The 21,025-nt window shown below is 32.3% G+C and overlaps 1 protein-coding gene across 6 annotated transcripts in view; it reads right to left on the bottom strand.

Moving 5' to 3' along the window:
- Nucleotides 1–20,418, bottom strand: part of LOC127843074 (uncharacterized) — a 46,789-nt gene extending 26,371 nt beyond the window's left edge. The window contains exons 1-4 of one of the 6 annotated variants that reach the window (XM_052372883.1): nucleotides 20,236–20,418; nucleotides 2,793–2,891; nucleotides 1,638–1,724; nucleotides 182–268 (exon numbers count right to left, since the gene is read on the bottom strand). In XM_052372883.1, the coding sequence (XP_052228843.1) occupies nucleotides 182–268; nucleotides 1,638–1,721 (171 nt within the window). In that variant the 5' untranslated portion in view covers nucleotides 1,722–1,724; nucleotides 2,793–2,891; nucleotides 20,236–20,418. Of the gene's footprint in view, nucleotides 1–181; nucleotides 269–1,637; nucleotides 1,725–2,792; nucleotides 2,892–3,725; nucleotides 3,791–20,235 lie in introns of those variants that run through there. The other 5 variants (XM_052372885.1, XM_052372881.1, XM_052372886.1 and 2 more) reach the window with 5 other exon arrangements.
- Between the last annotated feature and the right edge of the window lie 607 nt (nucleotides 20,419–21,025).

The following is a 21,025-nucleotide window of genomic DNA, read 5'->3' as shown; positions in this document are numbered from 1 at the left end:
TAATTTTATTTCCAGTAAAAATATTGACATTTTTAAACTACATTGCATTAACATGCGGCATTCAGGTACATCCATTGCGGAAAAAGTTGTTCCAGTAGAAGCATAAAATGAGTTATTGTTTTTCGCTGCTGAACGATTAATATGGGAAAAATATTCATGAATACATGCCTTAATGTCTTACCTGATTATGTTGCTCGGAACTTCTGTTATATTGTGTGTCCCATTCTGTGTTTGACTCTTTCCGTTCATCGGATTCGTCCGCAATCTGCTGAAAACATGAAGAGTGAATTGTGTATAAATCAACAACGTGTGCTGAACGTCATATCGCGGTGAAGATTTTGAAAAGCCTTTACTAAACAAGTAGCAACGTGTTCTTTAAGATAATTGATGAGCCCATTATTTGGTTGAAACTCTGCACATACGTAGTGAAAGCAGAACGTGTATCTTCTCGTATAATGAATAACTTAAATAGTACAGAATGCGTTTTTAATATGTAAACCAATAAACCGGATCAATATGTGGTTTATTCTAAAATAATAACGAAGTGGAAAAACATTTTGTTGCATTGGATTGACATCGTTAATTACGACTGTCAGTGTGCCGTGTTAGTTTTTTAGACTTGGGTACCTCCGAAAATATTTTTATCATCGGTGTCTATGCCTGTTTAGGAAACTAATAAGGATAATAGGGTACATGTGTAAAGCATGAATATTAATTAAATAATACGTTCTGAACAGTATAAACGATAAAAGAATGGATTGTTTTGTTTCTGGCTGGATAGAAATTGTTAATACACTTGATAGGCATTTTCATCTTCGGACGCTAAAGATAAGTGATAAGTTTCACGACGTTTAATATGGGTGTTAACGTAGTTCTATGTTGTGCTCCTCGCAATTGTGATATTAGAGAATGTTCCATGCAAACACGTTCGGACCGTTTGTTTAAGGACATGGTCAAATCACGTGAGTACTAATTATATCCTTTGTCATTAGAACAGTCACTACATATACACTTCTTCATACAAAATGCTGTCAAATCGTATAATAATAAATTAATGATACTGGAAAGGAAATGTGCATGTTCTTTCGTTTTTATAGCTAGAAACGGGTTATCTGGGCTAGTAATAGTTTTTGTGTTAGACTTTATCAATCGAATCTACATCAACATCATATTAACTCATGTTCAGGCCTTTAATAACGCATCATGTTCAATGTCATTCCATCCATAAACTGTTGTTAATAAGCCAACAAGCAATGGCTGCTGTCCTGATGATTGTCATTTAAGTTCTTCGGATCAGTGCTTCAAATCAACGTAAGGTGTTAACGAAACACACAATATTAAACATTATGTAACGGATTCGCCTTACATTGAGTGTCAAATGCAATGCACTCTAAACTGAAATCATTAAAAGAACGAAAATACTATGTAATAGTATATCCTTAGTGTTAAGATTATAAGGCTCACATGATTTTGCAAACGACAAAGGTTCACAAATTTCGTATCATTATAAAATATCAAAAATCTTTTAAATAACTGAGGCAAAAGATATACCAGTATAAGTTGTAAAATACGTGATTTTTGGCCTCAGAAAATTTATACGAGAAACACAATAATTGAGACACGTGTTCGTGTTTTACCTGATCAGGGCGCTCGGCGCGTCTGTTATATATTTCGTTCCATTCTGGGTTTGACTCTTTCCGTCCTTCGAATTTGTCCGCCATCTGCTGGAATCATATGACGTGTCCCGTGAATTTTGACCAAACAATTTATTATTGATCATCCTCGTTATGAAAAAACCATCGTTTAAAGTCATACTGCGGTGTAAATTTAAGTATTGACTTTACAAGAAGCTATAGTTAGATTATTTATTGAGGCTTACCTTTGGTTCAGAACATACATAGTACAAACTGAACGTCCATTTTCTTATATAAGTATCACTATCTATAATATAAATATTAAAGCAAAAATCGGTGATACAACTAATGCACACTTGAAGATAGTGATGACAACCGAGGGTTGAAAACAACTCTGTATCATCCACTACGGAGTTATGTTATTTAACACACTCTTTAATTAAGTTAACAATGATTATGCAACGGTTTTATCGGGATTTGTGTACTTTGAAACACGTCATACAATGTACAGCTATTGTTTGACGCGTTATATTTACAAGATAGCGTCGTTTAATTTATATGCACCGTTTGATTCAAATCAATTGTAAACAAGACCTCATAAATGCGATATGTTAATTCGACAAACAATAGATGGGTACAGTGCCGATAAAAAGTGTTTAATGTTGTTTTTTAATTAATACAAAAAAACGCAATAATTATTTACCATTTTTCTATCAATAAAAGAACGAAGTGCACTAGTTTTATGTGGTCATTTGGTTCTTAGTATAGACTTTTCACTGTTAATCGCATAATGATCGATGCTGCATGCATTGATTGAACTATTGTACAATATGCTTTCTTGACAAAAAATCAAACCGTTTCTGTTTACCTGAATCCCGTGACGTATACATGTATAATAGAACACATTTCAAGCATTTGTTTAATTCTACAATGCCCATGTACATAACACCTTCTTTGTGTGCGTGAACATTAACTTTAGAAATATTAAATCATTCGCTTGGTTCGTGACGATAGAGGTTAGCCTAATAGGCTTTACACATTATGCGTTAATCTGATGAGTGTTATAACTTACATATTTTAACGTATATGTACCGTGATCGATCTATATTTTTTAATGTTTCAGAACCCAACCAACAAGTCATAGTATCCTGTACTTACCGATGGAGGGTTGATTATTTATACGAAGCGTCCTGTTTAAATCAGTTTACCAGGATATCGACACCGGTCCATATTTGATCACTGTTTGGCTGCAATCAACTGAAATCAATACTGATACTATTAAACCATGCAACATGTAAATAAAGGGGGTACATATAATAAGGGATCTTGCTGTTTCAAAACATAATGTTAATAAATTATATCGAGGTATCCCCCCTGACCCTGTTTGAACAAATAACTGCGCTTTATATTATAGTCAATAATAAAACTGTTGCTGCTACCTATCTCAACTCCGGTATAGTGAAACAAAACCATTTCTGGGCAGAGGTGTGGTAAGTTACGTTACATCCTTAGAAGTGCAAGTCCTGTATAATTTAAAAAAAGTATACCCGGTGTATTTCCTCTTCTCGTTCTTTGTTATTACCAAATTATAGTTTAACCACATACAAACATATCGGTATACATGTATCTCATTCTCTCATGGCCATTTCGAATCGTTATAAAAATGATTGTCAAAGCATGAATCAATAGTTTATATTCACACAAGGTCGGTAGTTCTTGACGTCAGTGCTTCATGATTTCTATGTGTTATTCACAGCAATAATCCCAACGACTACATAATCGTGTTCGGCATGCACCAAACCAACGTTGTCGGCACACGGGTAATCTGAACACCAGTCAGCATCATCGATCAGAGTATTTATATTTATTCAATCGCTCATGAAACGATTCTTCATATTAATTGTGATCTTATTTCAAAAAGTGTGGGTATGTTCTAGTTTTTATGTTGTTATACAATGAAAAATGTCAACTTTTGATAGGTTTTAGACTCATAAAACATGTAATGTCATACACATACTGTACCAAACATGTTATACACCGACATAAACATTTTAATTTTTATTCAGAATAAAAGAGTAAATCATTAAATACCTGTCTTTAATCGTCAGTTTTCAGTGTCGTTGTGTGAGGGCTTATATGTGGACGTTGGACCATCACGCAAACGCTATCAATGAATCACGTGATTATTTACTTTATCAGCAAACACGCGGATGTTCTAAAACTTCCCCGTGAATATTTCGTAAACTAAAGCTAACAACGACTATCGGTTTCGAAGATAACAATTGTTAAAAGTAGGCTAACTCTCGAGTAGTCGAATATATACTCCCGTTTATGGCTACATGAAGATTAAATGTTAAAAACGTTGCAGTAGAATTTGTTAAGATAAAGATGAGATAATATGTACAACGTCTGCAATAATATTTTAGACGCAAATGATTGTCGAATAAAGTTTTATTGTATCACAATTTAAAGAAAGAACAAAGCAACTTAATCGTAAGGCGTGCTCAAAGTAAATGCACATCATCTAAATTCATTGAAATGTCATTGTATGGTTTTGTTTTATAAGATGAGACCAATATAGCTACTCAAAACATTTTTTTATATGAAATTATCTGTATTTAAATTAAGATTTATGCTGTCGTTGTTCAGTATTGCTTGGCGTTTAAAGGCTTGTACTTATGTCTATTGTTTGTACGTCACATGAAAGCCATCAAGAATAACGGTAGTAGGCTTATGTTTTCACTAAATATTTCAATGAAAATTTACATACACAAAAGAAACTGAAAACAAGCATTTAAAAACATGACGAGTGAATAGGAAAATGCACATATAATTTAGTTCTCGTGTACCGTGTGTATCTAAAGTCGATCAAAACAAAATAAGGAGTGGAAACAACAATTTTGAAAACAAAACAAGACATGTAACACAAGTAAATAAGAAATGCTATGAATATAAAATTGATGTTATGCTCACACTTCATAAAACAATACTGACAAAATATTTAGGTTATCTGAACTCAATTTTGGAAACGATTTACGTAAATTCAACCGATCATACATGTAAACATGCCTCGCCATACAGTTATTTAACGGCCAAACATTAAAGACTCTCTTACAGAAACAGTTGTTTCCAATTGAAATAATTCAAGTATGCATAATATCTGGCGGTCAAGAATTTAAAACCGATATAAATTGCTCACGAACTGCCTGTTGTCTTGTTGTTTTTACCAGAAATGTAAGCCTAGCAGGCTTTATTAAACCAATTACCAAATTCTAAGGAAAGTCGAGCGAATTCCAAAATTGGATACTCGAACTAGAACGCTATTTTATTATTTATAGATGCGACGATGAAAGAAAAATTAAAGTAATATTTCAAATATGGTTAAACGATACTTATCCACTTATTGTTATGTTGTGTATGAGGATTTTAAAGCCGAGTTACGTATACGTTATGGGAAATAATTGACCCCCAGCATGCACTTAGGTTGTTAAGAAATATAAAACACCAAGAGGGCCAAAATGTTGCAACGTACGGGGAGCGCGTTTTAATGCTTGCACGCGACAATATAAATTGATTGATTATGGGCCAATCGAAATACCAAACACTTCCTTCTGTATGCTTTTTTCCCATGGACTCATTGTTAAATGAATTGTAGTTAACTAGGGAATATAACACGAAAAAGAAATTGAACATTCCTACCTTCTTTACTACGGATATGGTAATGTTAATCATAATCTGTGTATTAGCATGATTATGTCATCAATGTCTTCTAATGCAAACATACATGTAATAGGAAATTACTTCGTAAATTAAGAGACATTGGCAACAGGTCGAGGACTGAGATGGGTCCTGACGAGGTTTTGATGGCGAGAAGTTCACCGATATGATGGGGCTATCGAAAAATAAAGGAAACCTTAATTATAGTGCATTGTACCCTAAGGTTCAAGAAACAGTGGCTTAAGATTGTGTTACTATGATATGATATCTTTGTGTCTGTATATGTTCATTAACTGCGGAACACTGGAGACACGTGCAATAAAACAATTGTTCATATCTAGCCGCTAGGTGTAATGACATTCCTGTTCTGGTGACTTGTGAAGCGACGGCAATTAGTGAACCAAGTGACATTTGTGGCACGTGTAGACTCTTGACTTGTTGCTGAACTTGCGTGATTAACCAAAGTGTTCCCTGTTTATTGTAGGACTTTATCCCTGTTTAGTTTAGGACTTTTACTTTAAATGTGTATAGGACTTTATACTTTATGCAACACTTAAGTGTGGGTGTTTACTTAAAAGATATTTACTATGTTTCAATGATGTATTTTGTGACAAAGTGTTTCTAATGTATGATCGTTGATGTATTGTTGTTTGATAACGATGCATTGTGACGACTCCGCCGATGACTTCTCTGACGCGAACTTTAATGACGGTTGAGAAATAAAATTAAATACTTAATTATTTTTCCTAGAAAGGGGCGCATGTAACACTTTTTGTCTACGCAGCACGCATCAGAAAGCTGACAAAATATTGAGGTTATTTGAACTCAATTTTGGAAACCATTTGCGTAAATTAAACCTAACTTACCTGTAAACATGCTTCGTCATACAGTTATTTAACAACCAAGCTTTTAAGACTCTCTAAGAGAAACAGTTGTTTCCAATTTAAATAAATCAAGTATGCAGATATCTGGCGCTCAAGAATTTAAAACCGATTTAAATTGCTCACGAACTGCCTGGGTGGCAGATTTAGGAGACAAATATAGACCAATTTTCCGGAATGACAAACCGTTTTGTTTACACACTAAGACCAGGTGGGCTGATGGTGACGTTTTTGTCAAAGTGATCAGTCTATATAAAACCCGGACGAAATTTAACCTTGTGCGCCAGTTCTTTAGAAAATCGCACAAGAGCACATCCCTACTTTACGGCGTCAGGGGAGAGCGGCGCGACGGAGAGACATTTACTTGTTGGACGGACTATTTTTGTGTAGGTGTATCTTGTTTTTTATTATTAAATAACAGATATACACTATAAATAATACTATACGATTATTTAATGAACGAATAAACTTATATAACATAGAAAAAGACTTGTTACCGTATTTTGCAAATCTTTGGGTAGTTAAAAGCTTGAAGTCAAAACAAAAATATACACAGGGCAACTTCAGTGAACCTGGAATTCTATAAGATACTCGATAAGGGGTCAAACGACATCAAATTGCCACATACATCTCACCTTGTTGGAATAACACAGAAGCACAGTACCAAAGTTGCGTCAACTTAGTAATGTAGCTTAATGCAAGCATAGTCAGTAATTCCATTGTGATATTTACACAGTTATCTTGAATGACCAAATGAGAAGCTTGCACAGAAGCAATTTATCATTCTGAATGAAGATAACTTCCATTGCATCCGCCTTAATAGTTGATTGCACCCGGACAAGGGGCACACTTTTCATAAAACGTTAACGCATAATGCATAATGCACAACATTTGAGATTATACATATACATTGAATTTTGCTACACTAATGGCGGTTAAAATCTAGGTTTGCTATCCTGGAAAACTTGCTACTGAATGTGACAATAACTCAGGACCAAACGCACTTAAGAATACAGTTTTGTCCTCAAGGTAAACATTGATTGATGTAGATAAAGCCGTGATTGCTTTTCGGAAAACGGTTAACCGACTTAATCCATCGACGTCGGCAAGTTGTCTTGCACGATATCTTGAAGTAAAATAAATATTGACCAGGATTACTTTTTACTGATGATTTCTGGCGTCAATGCTTGCTTTTTCCATATAGTTATCGAGTTGATATATGTCAAAACCCCGAATGCGAACTCGTTTGGATAGTCGTACAACTTCGTTACCCCAAATTTAAACGCGAAAAAGTTCAGTGTGTAATTATGAACTACTGTTTTCAAGAAATGATAAGCATATGCGTCTCTGGTCATCAAATACATATGAACCTTGTTTTGTGAAAAGGGGTTTTAATGAATGTGCGTAAAGTATCGTCTCAGATTAGCCTGTGTAGTCCGCACAGGCTTATCAGGGACAGCTCTTTTCGCCTTAAAAGGATTTGTGCTAAGAAGATACTTTCTTTTAACAGAAAACATTATTAAAGCCGAAAGTGTCGTCCCTGATTAGCCTGTGCAGACTGCACAGGCTAATCTGAGACGACACTTTACCGACATGCATTTAACCACCTTTTCACAGAGCACTGCTCATATGTTGACATAGTAAGGCGCCAAGGCTTTGCTGACATACGTAGACCGTTTCTGCATTTTACAGATTGTTTTATGCAAATACGATTGTCAATTGCTTGTGAGAAAAAATCATCAAATAAACAAACTATAAACTGTTAAAATCATAGGCCATCATGTTAAGCAATATAATCAGTATGTGTTAGGTATAATCGTGAAAAAAAATGAAACATTTACCATCCTCATCCAGAAAGGAGCATATAAATACATAAGAAGGCATACAATCAAGCAAAGAGCAAACCGAAGTGTATAAAACTTGGGTAATATTTTAAATGGTCAATGCAAAGCATGGGGAGAGTTAACGTTTTTGAAGGAGCTGATATCCTCAGGATCGCAGAGAATTATTAACAACACATCGCAATTCAAATAAAAATATATAACAGCATCTCGAGTAAAATCAAATATAAATGTTAAAAGTGAATATATTTCCATTTAATTACCATAGGTTTACTCCAAAACAAGGTAAATGCACACTAGGGCAACATAACATATTTTCTTTGGTACAATGGAATAAGACGTAAATTTTAAATTCATAAGATTACAACTTAAAACCATCTACTAATGCGAGATTCATTTGTAGATTTGAATCAATAGTTTTATATTCAGAAACATTACTTACATTTAGCTTTTAATAAAACATGATAAAAACATATAATAAAAATGCAAGAAAAATTTCAAAGATTCCTGTTCCATGCACGCAACTGTTAACTTAAATGATGACACTTTATAGAAGTGTTAATTGTCGGTATACTCAAATCCTGGCGCTTTATCCCTTTCCCACAAACAGCATAAAACCAGATCAGCCTGCGAGTAACATTTGAACAATAAGTTGCCGCCGGTTGTAACATTGGGTCAACAATTTATACATAATTATTGGACCAAAGCCCCAACTATACATTGGGTCTGACCCAGTAAGTTGGTGTTGTGAGGTTTAACCTCTTCTGCAAAGAATTACTGATATATATTGGTATACATCTCTATCAAAGCAAAAGTAAGACCGTTGAAATCCTGTATATATATATATGATAGTGATTTTTAATTTTTTTAATTTAAAATAATTTTTCGTTATAATTCGATTATTTTTCATTCAAAATGATGTTTTTACTAATTAATATCATAGCCACACGCTAACCACCCGTGGACAATATCGCGACAAAAGGCTATGACTTTTTAACCACATCTTGTTCAAGATTAAACACCTTTACAAAATCGAATTTAACATGTCACTAAAATTAATTTATACCAAAATTAAAGATTTCATTAAATATTGTTTACATAAAACCTTTAAATGAATGTGTCACTTTAAAATTTTCCGTGTTTAAAGGCCCTTATCCTTTGCTAAAATCAGTTTACAAAAAGGGCTACACATTATAATTATTAATGAAATACAATTTTTTTTTATATAATTAATAACGTCATAAAACAGACAAGGTAAGATAAAAAAAAAATCGTGGAAAATGTATTTTACATTCCACGTAATTTACAAAATTATTAGTTTCGTCTAAATCGAATATTATGTATAGAGAAACCAGGTATTTATAACCGACCAATAACGAAACACAATGTAACTTTCAATTTACACAGTGCTTTATGGCAAAAATAATGGAATTTCAATAGTGGTAGTGTTTTCAGTCTTGGAATATCATGACTTGTAAGTTTTTATAAACATTCTTCTTATGCAATTAATAAAATAATGTTAATTTTTTATCTTCAATAATTCTTGCATGATTATTGTGCGCTGTTATATGAATTTGCAGCCGTTAACGCTTCCGACAGGAACGATGCTATTGCAAAATGACGTTGAACGATATGACTTATGAGGTCGATGCTTATATACATCGACCTCATATTTATAGGCGTACCGTCACCCTACAACATATACTGTAATGTCATGAAGATGAACGTGAGATGGAAAATATCGAAATCACAGGTAATTGACAAAACATGTGGTCCTTATATATACACAATAAAAGAAAATGTATCCAACGATGATTTCACGGGTGTATTGAATAACACTATGCAACAGCATTACTGATTAAAACAATGCATACATATGTCGTTGTGGTTGCAAGCAAGACGAGTCCATCTATGATTAAACACCCTTTATTTGATGAAAAACACCCAAGTATGTCCAAAACAGCTAAAAGTTTCACAAATATGATCCCAAAATCGCAGTGTGTAATTCTCGACGTCTGAATGTCAGTTAGGACGGAAGACGATTTTTGGTCGATTTTTCACAATACTATTTTCAAAAACAATTAAGTACATGGATTGTAGTCTTAAGTATTAACTTCATAAACAATGTACAGCTTTTCATTTTTTAGTAATGGTAATTATCTGGTTTAAATTTAATTCACCACGGACACCAGTTACCAGTGCTGTGTATTAGTTCATACATATCCGTCAGTTGTGTTATGTTGTTTATGGCTATTTGGCTGTTGAAATGTGTTTTATCAGTGGCTATGTCTTAAGTTGATTATTGCAGACACAGTATTGTTTCAGATAAAATATTACCCCCCCCCCCATTTAATCAACTTTGGATCAAAATCCCTATCTGAGTGCTCCATCTAGGCCTAACAAAGGCGGGCAGCACTCTGTCACACCACTGTCTCACCCTGTCCACTTGGACCAACACCATGCCATTGTTTTTATTGTTTGTTTATCACTACATTATTATAAAGGAAGTTGTATTTGAAGTTTCATTAAACAAATTTACACTTTCATTCTGCAACTCGTTTTATTTAAACTATTAAAATTGATTTTGATCCAAATAAATGTTTGTCCAGTACTATGTTTTCATGTGTAAGGACAAGGCCAAACAAGCTGTAAAAAACTTAACATTTCATTTATCATATATGGCTATAAATATGAAACAAAGACCTATTTTAATAATTATTGTTTCATTTTTGTATTATATTAATAATCAAAAGACCAACTTATTGAAAAGTGTGTTAAAGTGAGTCTTTTAGCCTCGTTGCAGCTCTCAAATTATTTATTATCATACCACCTTAAACTAGCTTAAGCCCACTTCTGCTTATACAAAGACCAACTTCTGTTGTAAAAGACGCGCTAATGAAACAAAAAGACACACTCAAACACACATAAACCAAACCATTATTAAAAAGACTCACATGTGACTCACACAAACCAACCCCTTACTGAAAAAGACTCTATTAAACACACTTCTACTTAATAAAAAAAACAACTTTAAACTTAGTTAAGCGCACATTAAACTCACTTTAACTAACAAAAACCAACTTCTGCTTAGAAAAACAGAGTTTTATGTTGGTTTAAGTGTGTTTTGGTATGGAAGTGGGTTAATTTTTTTAGAAGGCCCTACCTTGTCGTTTGCATATTGTAATGCAAACAAAAGTCTATTGCCGATAACTTAGTATAATGGCATAAATAATTTCTATTGAATAATACAAAATTATATCTTATACATTGATTTAAATTCAAACCTATTGTTAAACTCAAGAGTTCATCAATCATAATACATGTATTATTGTTTACTCATGCATCTCGTTCATTCAGTAAAGCCGACAGTTCATAGTATGTTTACTGGAAAATATATTTAAATTACTGTCGTCACGCATAGTTGACGTGATGTCTGAAAAAATACACAAACATCCGTCAATCAGCTAATCTATGCACATCGATCCAACGCATCTGGGTTACCGGGACTTTTCGATATCAAGTGGTGTTAGCTTCTTTCATGGACAAAAGAAATTGACATTTTTATTACAAGATTTGTACACGGAAAATCCACTTTCATACATGCCGAAAGTGATTGTAGGACATAAGCTTCCCAGGACATAAGCCCCCCACCCCCCCAAAAAAAGAACATTTGGACAATTGCCCCTCAGTAGAAATAATAAGTAGGACATAAGCTCCCATTGCTTATTTTGCATCAGGACATTTGCCCCCCAGTGCATATTTACAAGTGGACAGTTGCCCCCCGTTGCTTATATCATACGTTGATTGTATGAGTATATCTCTGTATTTGGATTCAGTATTATGTCATATCTCATAAATATATAATCAAAGAAACTTTGATCATTATAATTTAAAATAAAAAACGTCCAGAAACTCACTTTAATTGCCCAATCATAGGTAAAACAAACATCTTAAAGAATTTAAATTGTTCTTTAATTAATCAGTCAAAAGTATTATAAAAGATTATCAAAAATAATTATCATAATTTAGTACAAATAATGATAAAACAAACATCTTATAGAATTGTAATTGTTCATTAATTAATCAATCAAAAGGATTATCAATAATAATTATAATAATTGAGTACAAATCATGATTATTAAAGTGAACACATATCACAACAATTAAAGGCAATTTTTAGTTGTTATTACATTGTTTGAGTGATAATTAACTAATATAATGCAATAATTAATTCCAGCAACCATTTTTTTTTTCGCTTTCGCACAAGAATTTTAATTCCGGGTATATTATTTTGTACATAATTTTGTGTTATAATGTGTTTTCAATTTACAATAATCATTAAATGGATTTATTGTTTTATAGAATATAATTTCTTTCCAAAAATGTGCTTTTTTGTGCTCCATAATATAGGATAATTCTCCCTATTCAAACACGTGTTGTTATAAATTGCTTTGTTGTGATATGTTATAAATTGCTTTGTTGTGATAAACTGCATTACAGTATGTACAACTGTAATTGCTATTGTATTTATAATTGCAAAATAAAAATTGTTTCTAACACTGTGTATTCTTATTTATTCCTTCCATTCTTTAAGTCTTTCAGTGGTGGTAATTGGATAAATAGATTATCATCTCAGAGGTTTTGAGTAATCAGGTGGTGATAATTGGACATGAGCATCTGCTCAATCGAGTAATGTAATAGACAGTTCAGATTTATATTAAATGCAAAATAACTGAAAATAGACGGATTCTTATTTTTAGTTTAAAGTTGTTTATCATTACTAGTTATTACTTTCCTTTGCTTACATCATCATTTTAAAAGAAAAAAAAACTAATTCCAAATAATTTATCTGGAACCATTACTAAGTAATGATTTTTGATTAAACTAAAATTTCTCATGTTAAATTCATTAATTTCCTCTGCTCATATCATGCGTTATCATCATTACAAATAACTTACACAATAAATATTAATTCCAAATTTAATTGTGTGACTAGAACCATTTATGTAGATCTTATGGAAAATCTTTAAACTAAAAATAAGAATCCTTCTATTTTCAATTTTAACACTCAATAGAAATCTTAATATCCATGTGAAACATAAATGTACATTATATAAATCTGAAAAACCAAATCTGTCCAACCCCTTCCCCACACACATCCCCACCCCATATGACATAAAACTGAATCCGAATACAGAGATATACTCATTAAAACAACATATGATATAAGCACTGGGGGAAAAATGTCCATTTCTAAAATGAACACTGGGGGGGCTAATGTCCAGATGAAAAATTAGCACTTGATAGGGGGGGGGGCTTATGTCCTACCTGTCATTTCTACTGGGGGCGATTTTCCAAATGTTTATTTTTTCATTCGGGGGCTTATGTCCTAGGGGGCTTATGTTTCTTACAACAGTTGCAATTCAATGTCTCTTTTACAACAAAAACAACAAAATAGACTAACAGTAATCCTAAAATCGCCTGCTTATAACAACACTCGCTAGCTAAGTGTTGTGGTTAACACCTTATCATCGACAAATATCTTTTGGTTTTGGCATGCGCTCAAGCTATTGCGAAATGACTGCGGCTGCTAATTATCAATATAAATGGTTATTGTTACTTTATTTTACTTTATTATCCAAGGAAAACAAACCTTCTCAACACCCTATTATTTGTTTTCTCACAACGAGCCGCATTTTTCCTTTTAAGAGAACGGCCGTGAACGGCCATTTCGATCTTTCACAAATCTAGCATGGCCATAATACTTGACAATAACGGCCATTTTTAAATGTGAAAATCGGAATTTGTAGGCTTAAAACTGTCAAAAATGGCCGTTTCATATTTCAAAATTACAATTGGATGTAATATTTTACATAAGCGAGACAAGATATTGACAGGGGTTAGGCTTTTCTATGGTTTCAGATATAGTTTAACAGTCAGAATATTGTTGATCTAAATGTAAGTCGTTATTTGTTGAAAGAATGTGTCAAGACAATTAAACTATGATTTTAATGCATTATTTAAAGACATTTAAAGTTCGCGACTTGTTTTTCTCACAATTTTTAGAAGTTCGCGACTCATTTTTTCACAATATTGAAAGTTCGCGACTCATTTTTTGCACAAAGTGAGGAGCCCAGGGCCGCTTCACAAAATCAGGAAAAAGCCCTGATTTATTAAATCAAAGGCATTTACTGCAATCAGATTCTTCGCCTTCAAATAGACACACAATAGATGCTATGACGTCAGAGGTTTAAGACAACAACACAGATTAATTTTTGTGTTTACTTTTCGCAAATCTAAACGACTGACTCATGACCGCCTGTTCTCAGTTCAAAAAATGACTTTCAGAAGGAATATTTTGACCGTTATCTGCAGTTGACCGCATGTCTAAGTTAACCACTAGGTCAGTTTTTACTGTATAAAATAGTCTTCATTGCTGGAAAGTACAATGGACAAGAGACATAACTTTTGCCATCACATTATTAGAGATATTGCCTATGTTTATAACATTAAAATATATCTGCTAATATTTTCCTTCATTAAAATGGCACTGTAATATATGAAAGTTATTTGTACATATGCGTTAAAGTAACACCATAATTAAGTTATATTGAGTAAAACATTTAGGGATTCTGTTTGGGCCTTGGACTCAGGATGTGTGATGTATATATAAATACAAAAACTTGGATGTGTTTAGAAAGTCACTTGAGGCCTGTCTATCACTTTTTCAGATTTTTTTTTTCAAAGATTTTTTTGTTTTGATGTTGGCTGTCCAAAATACTCATTTACTAATTTACTTTTAATTTTGGAGTTATAATAGCCCAAATGTCTCTGAAGGTTCATTAAGTAAGTTTATTATGTGTTTTATCTTAACAAAAATAATGAACACGCTTCAATATTAGGTTCAATAAATGCACCTTTATTGTATACCCCAAAGAAGTTTATGTCAGAATTTACTTTTCATTATTTATGAAAACTGCTGTTTGTTTGTATACAAAAAATGTCATTGAACTTTGAAATATATATCCGATTTACAACTTTTACCATTTAAGATTTTATATATGATATAAAACAATTTGGTAATATCTTCGGAAAAATTTACTATGTGACATCAGAAATTTAGCTTAAAAATATACAGAAAATGTATAATTTCCTCAAGGATTACAAAATTGCTGGCCATGATTTCATGGGAATATTATGGAAAAGTAAATACAGTGTAGATACCAACAAGTGTGGCCAGGATATAACACTTGTAACGTAACAAACTGTTGCAAAACCACCACAATTATTACATTGAATAATTGTGACATAACTGGGGTTATTCACTCATCACTGATTCACAAGAATTGGCACCTTTAATGCCTTGGGCAGTGCATTCTCTAAATAATAGGGTTGATTGTTATGATTGTTATATTAAAGGAAAATTTAAGAAAAATGGTTGAGTTTAGTTTGTCTTTCTCAAACCCAATCAAACCCAGTCCGTCTGAGACGGGCCTAACCAAAACAATGATGATGCCTGAAAACAAGTATAGTGTTGCGATTGAATTCTACAGTATTTGATTACTTGTGATTGATTTAAGTTTAAAATTAAGGACGTTTTGTTACAGAACATGTATGGATTTTATATGTTGTAGGCATTGTCCTAGAGATTGTGATTTTGTTCTACTTCATGACACAATTTTTACATCAAACCGCATCAGCTGATCTACTATCTAATCAGTATGTGCTGTGTTAGTCAGAAACATAACAGCTAGTTGTACTAATATTATTCATTAATTTTACAAGTACAAAGTTAGAGGTGTAGCTACATCTGTTTTTGCTGGTTCATAATATATATACGTTATACCTAGAAAAACTTACTTAAAGGAAAGCAAACTACTACTTTGTGTCGCAAACTGGTCTGTAGCGCATATCAAGATGAAAATGTATAGGTTTGTTGCGTGCACTTTGTAGAAGTGCAAGAAATTATTTGTGTGTATGTAACAATATTTAGAGTTATGTGCCTTTGAAAAAAGCATACTGTACAAATTCGAGTCACAAACTCGTGTCTCATTTTTCTGGGAATCAACGTGAACGTTTGTAGATACATTATTTTATACTATGTAAAAGTGACAGTGCAAACATTTCAATCGGGTCATTCCAAAAAGCGGGACTCCTAAAACAATTATGCAATTTTTACTGTAGTCAGTAATCAGTATATTACTAACAAAAACGGATAAACTCTGGACAATATTAAATGTGTATAAATGTGCATAAATGTGTTTAAAAATTTCCTGAATGAATCCATAAAGTGAAATGAGAGGCATGCCTCTATTTGACATCCAATTGGGGCAGAGGCCGAAAAAAGTCGAACATTTGTAAATCTTGAAACGCAATGTGCATGCACACAGCACTGATTTTATTCCACTTATAATGGTAATATTACTTAAATAAATTTAGATTAATGCAATATTTGAACCAACTGTTTTGTGAAAATTAGTAGAAAACGGAAGTACATTTATGTGATTTTCTTATCCTATGTCTTTTTTAACTAAAGATTTTATTTTAGGAATTTTCAAATATTTAGACAGAGTCTCACAAAAAATATGCTTCTTGGTAAAAGGTCAAGGTCATAATTAAGTGTCAAATGTGTTATAAAATAATCAACCATTTTCAAAATGAATTGTTGTTTAGCGAATTTTAGCACAATCTTGAAACCAGGCAAACGGGGGACATGGCAGTTTTCCTTAAAATGCATTTGTGAAACCGATTGAACCATATGAACATTATTTGTTTTCCAACCTTCACCATTAAATTTTCTCAGAAGCTTTGTTCTACCACTAAGAAATTATTGTGTTGTTGTAAAGAAACAATAGCTTTTAGAAAATATGAATAGATTATCTGAATCAAATTATTTCATATTGTGACATTCAAAGCGTTAATGCTGTCACCGGAGTAAGTTTTGTGCCCATAAAATATAGTGTGCAAAAAACCGTTTTGATTGTGTTTCCTTTCAAAGGATAAGAAGATGATGATGCAATATAATGATGACGAGGAAAAGGAGGAAGAGCAAAACTGGGATCTCAAAGTAAAGTACCTTTCCCCATATAATGTTTTTGTTTTTTCACTATCAATGAGTGTTGGCTTTGGCCAACAGGCTGAAAATCAATAGTAAATGTAATGTAAAAGGGAAACAAGAAATATAAAAAAGATAGATGGCTTAAATTGTTAAAAAAGGGGTTTGAAACTGACATTGTTTTTTCGATAATGATTCTTTATTTTGCTCGTCCAAAGGTATTTACAGGTCGAGGTCATCAATCTCCATACTGTACAAATGTGTTAGTATGAGTAAACAGTAAACACTGTTGTAATCAATTGTAAGAATATAATATCCGTATACATATATATACAATATACCGTTTACAAATGTTTAAACATCTTTAAAAAGCAAATAAAAAATATTATTAAAATGAAGAGCAATTGTAATGTTATGTAAAGCAGATCACAAACTATTTTCATTGTGGAAGTATAAAGAGCTTCGGACTAGAGACAATTTATTAAGTACTGGTACTTGGGATCTTTCAAATGGTTGATTGTGGAGATTGTAAGGATAAATAATATTCATATTATGATAGTGCGTCAGCAAACAAACTTACGATTGCCCAAAACTGTAGTTCTGTTTCATGACACTTAAAATTGTTTTGGATTTTAAAAGACATAGTCAGGCTCATTGTTATTTGGATGGAACTTTATCTGACATAGGTCTATATATTTCTTCAATTTCAGCATAAGAATATTTATATCAGTCATATTACTTGTTGTACTTCCCAATATCATTGTTTTACAACTTATTTCTGAGTGTTTTTGCACATTATGTGCGCATAAAAATTCAACAACATATTTCTGTGTAGAACAGCAATCCCAAAACAGATGGTTTATAGTTTCCTCATTTTCTTTACAAAAAGTGCACAGGTTATCCTGCAATATGTTCATTTTATACAAAATAAATTTAGTTCCTAGGATTCTATGTACTATTCTTGTTTGAACCATTGAGTATAAGTATTCTTGGAAATATTAAAAACGCGATTATGTACTTATTTCCATTTTATGTTATTGAAAAACATATTCCACGTTGTTTGGTAAGTCGGTATATCAGAAATGATAATAAAAGTTTTGTAAACATTTTGGTTTGGGTTTTGCATAAAAACTATGCTATTCAAGTAAGATGATATTAATGCACATTCTGTATTTGGCTTTTTAATAACTTTAAAGTCAGAAAGACTAAGAAAATTCTTAACAGTTCTAATCAATCCTTCATAAAATAAGAAGTTGATCTTTGTGCCAATAGAATTCTCTAAAATAGAGTGTTGTAAAAATTGTCCAGAGGTGTTTACAATTTCCCAAACAAATCGAATTCCATTTTCATACATGACTTTATTATATATACTACTAAGACCTATTTTAAAATTGTGATTATAAAATAAAGGCATGTTAAGTATATCTACACATTTGCAAACAACTTTCTCACGGACATTTTTTTTAAGTTTAGTCAATTTAGAAAATAGACAACGCTTTACATGTACCACTTTTTATAGTGTATTGCACCGAATAATCATTATTTTATCTTATGTTTTGCATGTATACACATTTTAAACAGTTAATACTAGTCAGTATCATGTTATGTCAATCAAATATCTGATTATTCATGGTGCAGGATCACGTGACGTTGTGGGGTTCACTTTAATGGATGTAAACATACCAGTTAGTGGGGCTTTGTTTTCAATTAACAATTTTCTTAAGAATTTCAACTTGTGCATAACATACATTTTTTAATGCTGCTTATGGAAATTTGAAATACATCAGAATCTTTTTATTTAAGTATCATGTGTTCTTGGCCAAAAGGTCGATGTGCACTGCATTCACATGCAGCACGCATCGTACAATTTTGGCGCCGATTTCAGACAAATTAAAGGATTTATTCTTAAATCTTAAGATATCTGCTCAAACTAAAAGAACAACTGTCTTGTATGCACTAAAGATGTTTGCAAATGTATTTTAATAAGGTGAGATAAATTAAAGTCCTTAAAAGTGTGTTTACATTCTGTCCACCCCGTGTGTAAAGCCCTGAAACTCCGTTGATCCTTCACAATGTATATAATGAATGTATATCTTTCCTAGTAGTTTACAAGAAAAGAAGAAAATGAATAAAGAAACTATTGGTCACATACAGGTACACATGTTAATATTAATGACACACATATGTGCTCAGGTAATTAAAGTATTTTTTGCTAAACATACTATACCATTTATAATTCAAAAATATGTCATTAAACTATAAATAAAAATGGGTTATCAGTATACACTTGCTTGTACATGTATTTATAGCCAATTCTGGCCCCAATCACCAATCTTGTATACATGTACATGGGCATATTGGTCCAGTCATGATCCTATATTGGTGCGTATTCATGGAGTGTTCTGCGTTTAAAGTAAGTGCACATTTAAGATATCATGACAGGGAGATTAGCGTTGGTTTATTCATACTTTTAAATGTTTCAACTGACTGAACAATAATACAGGATTAATGATATTCATAACTCCCAAGTTATTCCAAGCACAACGCGGATACCAAAACTTTAACTGTTATATGTCTTTGAACCCAAACCATTGTGTATGTGCCGTATGGACATATTTGCTCTTTAAATTTGAAATTTCTCTACCATCCTATATCTCTATGTTTACCATCCTATAATAATGTTATACTACACAACATAGATTATCAAGCCGTTGTTGACTAGATTACTTGAACTCTGTTGAAGATATCAAATTTTATTATGTTTAAAAAAGTACATGTATTAATTTGTGCCTGTTGACGGGAGATTTCCTCAACATTTCTGGAAATGCTAACAAATGTCAAAAAGGTCAAAACTTGTGCATGACAGCTTTTGAGCTGTAAAATTAATACAAACATTAAATATTAAATACAATTTACCAAAATCAGAACATTTGTTTTAATTTCAAATGTTGATCACTTATGTATGTTTACAGAAAGAAACTGAGTTAGTTAGTTAAGATAGCTCATCATACCAGAGATTATTGTGCAAGATTTACTTGTATAAATGAATGAAAAACATCTCAAATGTGATAATAATGTAAATGATATTAAAGAACAGCTAAACTTACCCTGTTTTCTCTGTAGAAAATATATGTGTCTGTACAAAGGTAGATATCTCCTGCTTGATTCAATATGTGCTACTAAAGATAATGTTAACAGCAAAGCTCTGGATAGACCTTATCTATAAACATGGCACAGTGTATGAACCAACTGTACATCAGAAGGATGTTGTGAATACAATTGTAGTGATACTCCTCACAGGTCATTACATACTGAGATCCATATAGTGTAATGTTTGTTCTAGAGTATTTATCAACATGTATTTAAAGCATTTAAAGCACAGCTTTTTGCACCTGCTGGATCAGAGGGAAGAAGTATTGTATGTATCCCGCGCACTGGAAGTTAGTATAGCCCTCCTGCGTTTTCACTTACACATGATTATCTGATAATAGTTTTCACATGTTGTATTAAATATGATGAATTAAAATTTCCGCTACACTTAATACTTGCAGAAAATGCTGTATGTTTGTGTTAATGAAATTCTTAAATATAAACAATATTTGCGACACTTTCTTAAATCGACTTTGTGATTATATGGTAATATCTAATCTATTTATTTACCAAATGTGGTATACCTATGCAGTTATCAATACGTAAGGGTTAATTATTTATAATACATGTATTGGCAAATGACATAATAACGCATACACACAAAAAGGAAATATATACATAATTATGAACACCAAAATTATAAATGCTTTTTTTGTTCACTACAATCAAAGAAGGAATTTTTAAAACAAGAGCACCGCATAACGGGTGCCAACGCTTGGCTGCGGATGCAGTTTTGAATTCATGAAA

Source organism: Dreissena polymorpha, chromosome 8, assembly GCF_020536995.1.
Source record: "Dreissena polymorpha isolate Duluth1 chromosome 8, UMN_Dpol_1.0, whole genome shotgun sequence".
Taxonomy (NCBI): domain Eukaryota; kingdom Metazoa; phylum Mollusca; class Bivalvia; order Myida; family Dreissenidae; genus Dreissena; species Dreissena polymorpha.
The sequence above is the reverse complement of the archived record's forward strand: the minus strand, read 5'-3'. Positions and strand labels throughout refer to the sequence as shown.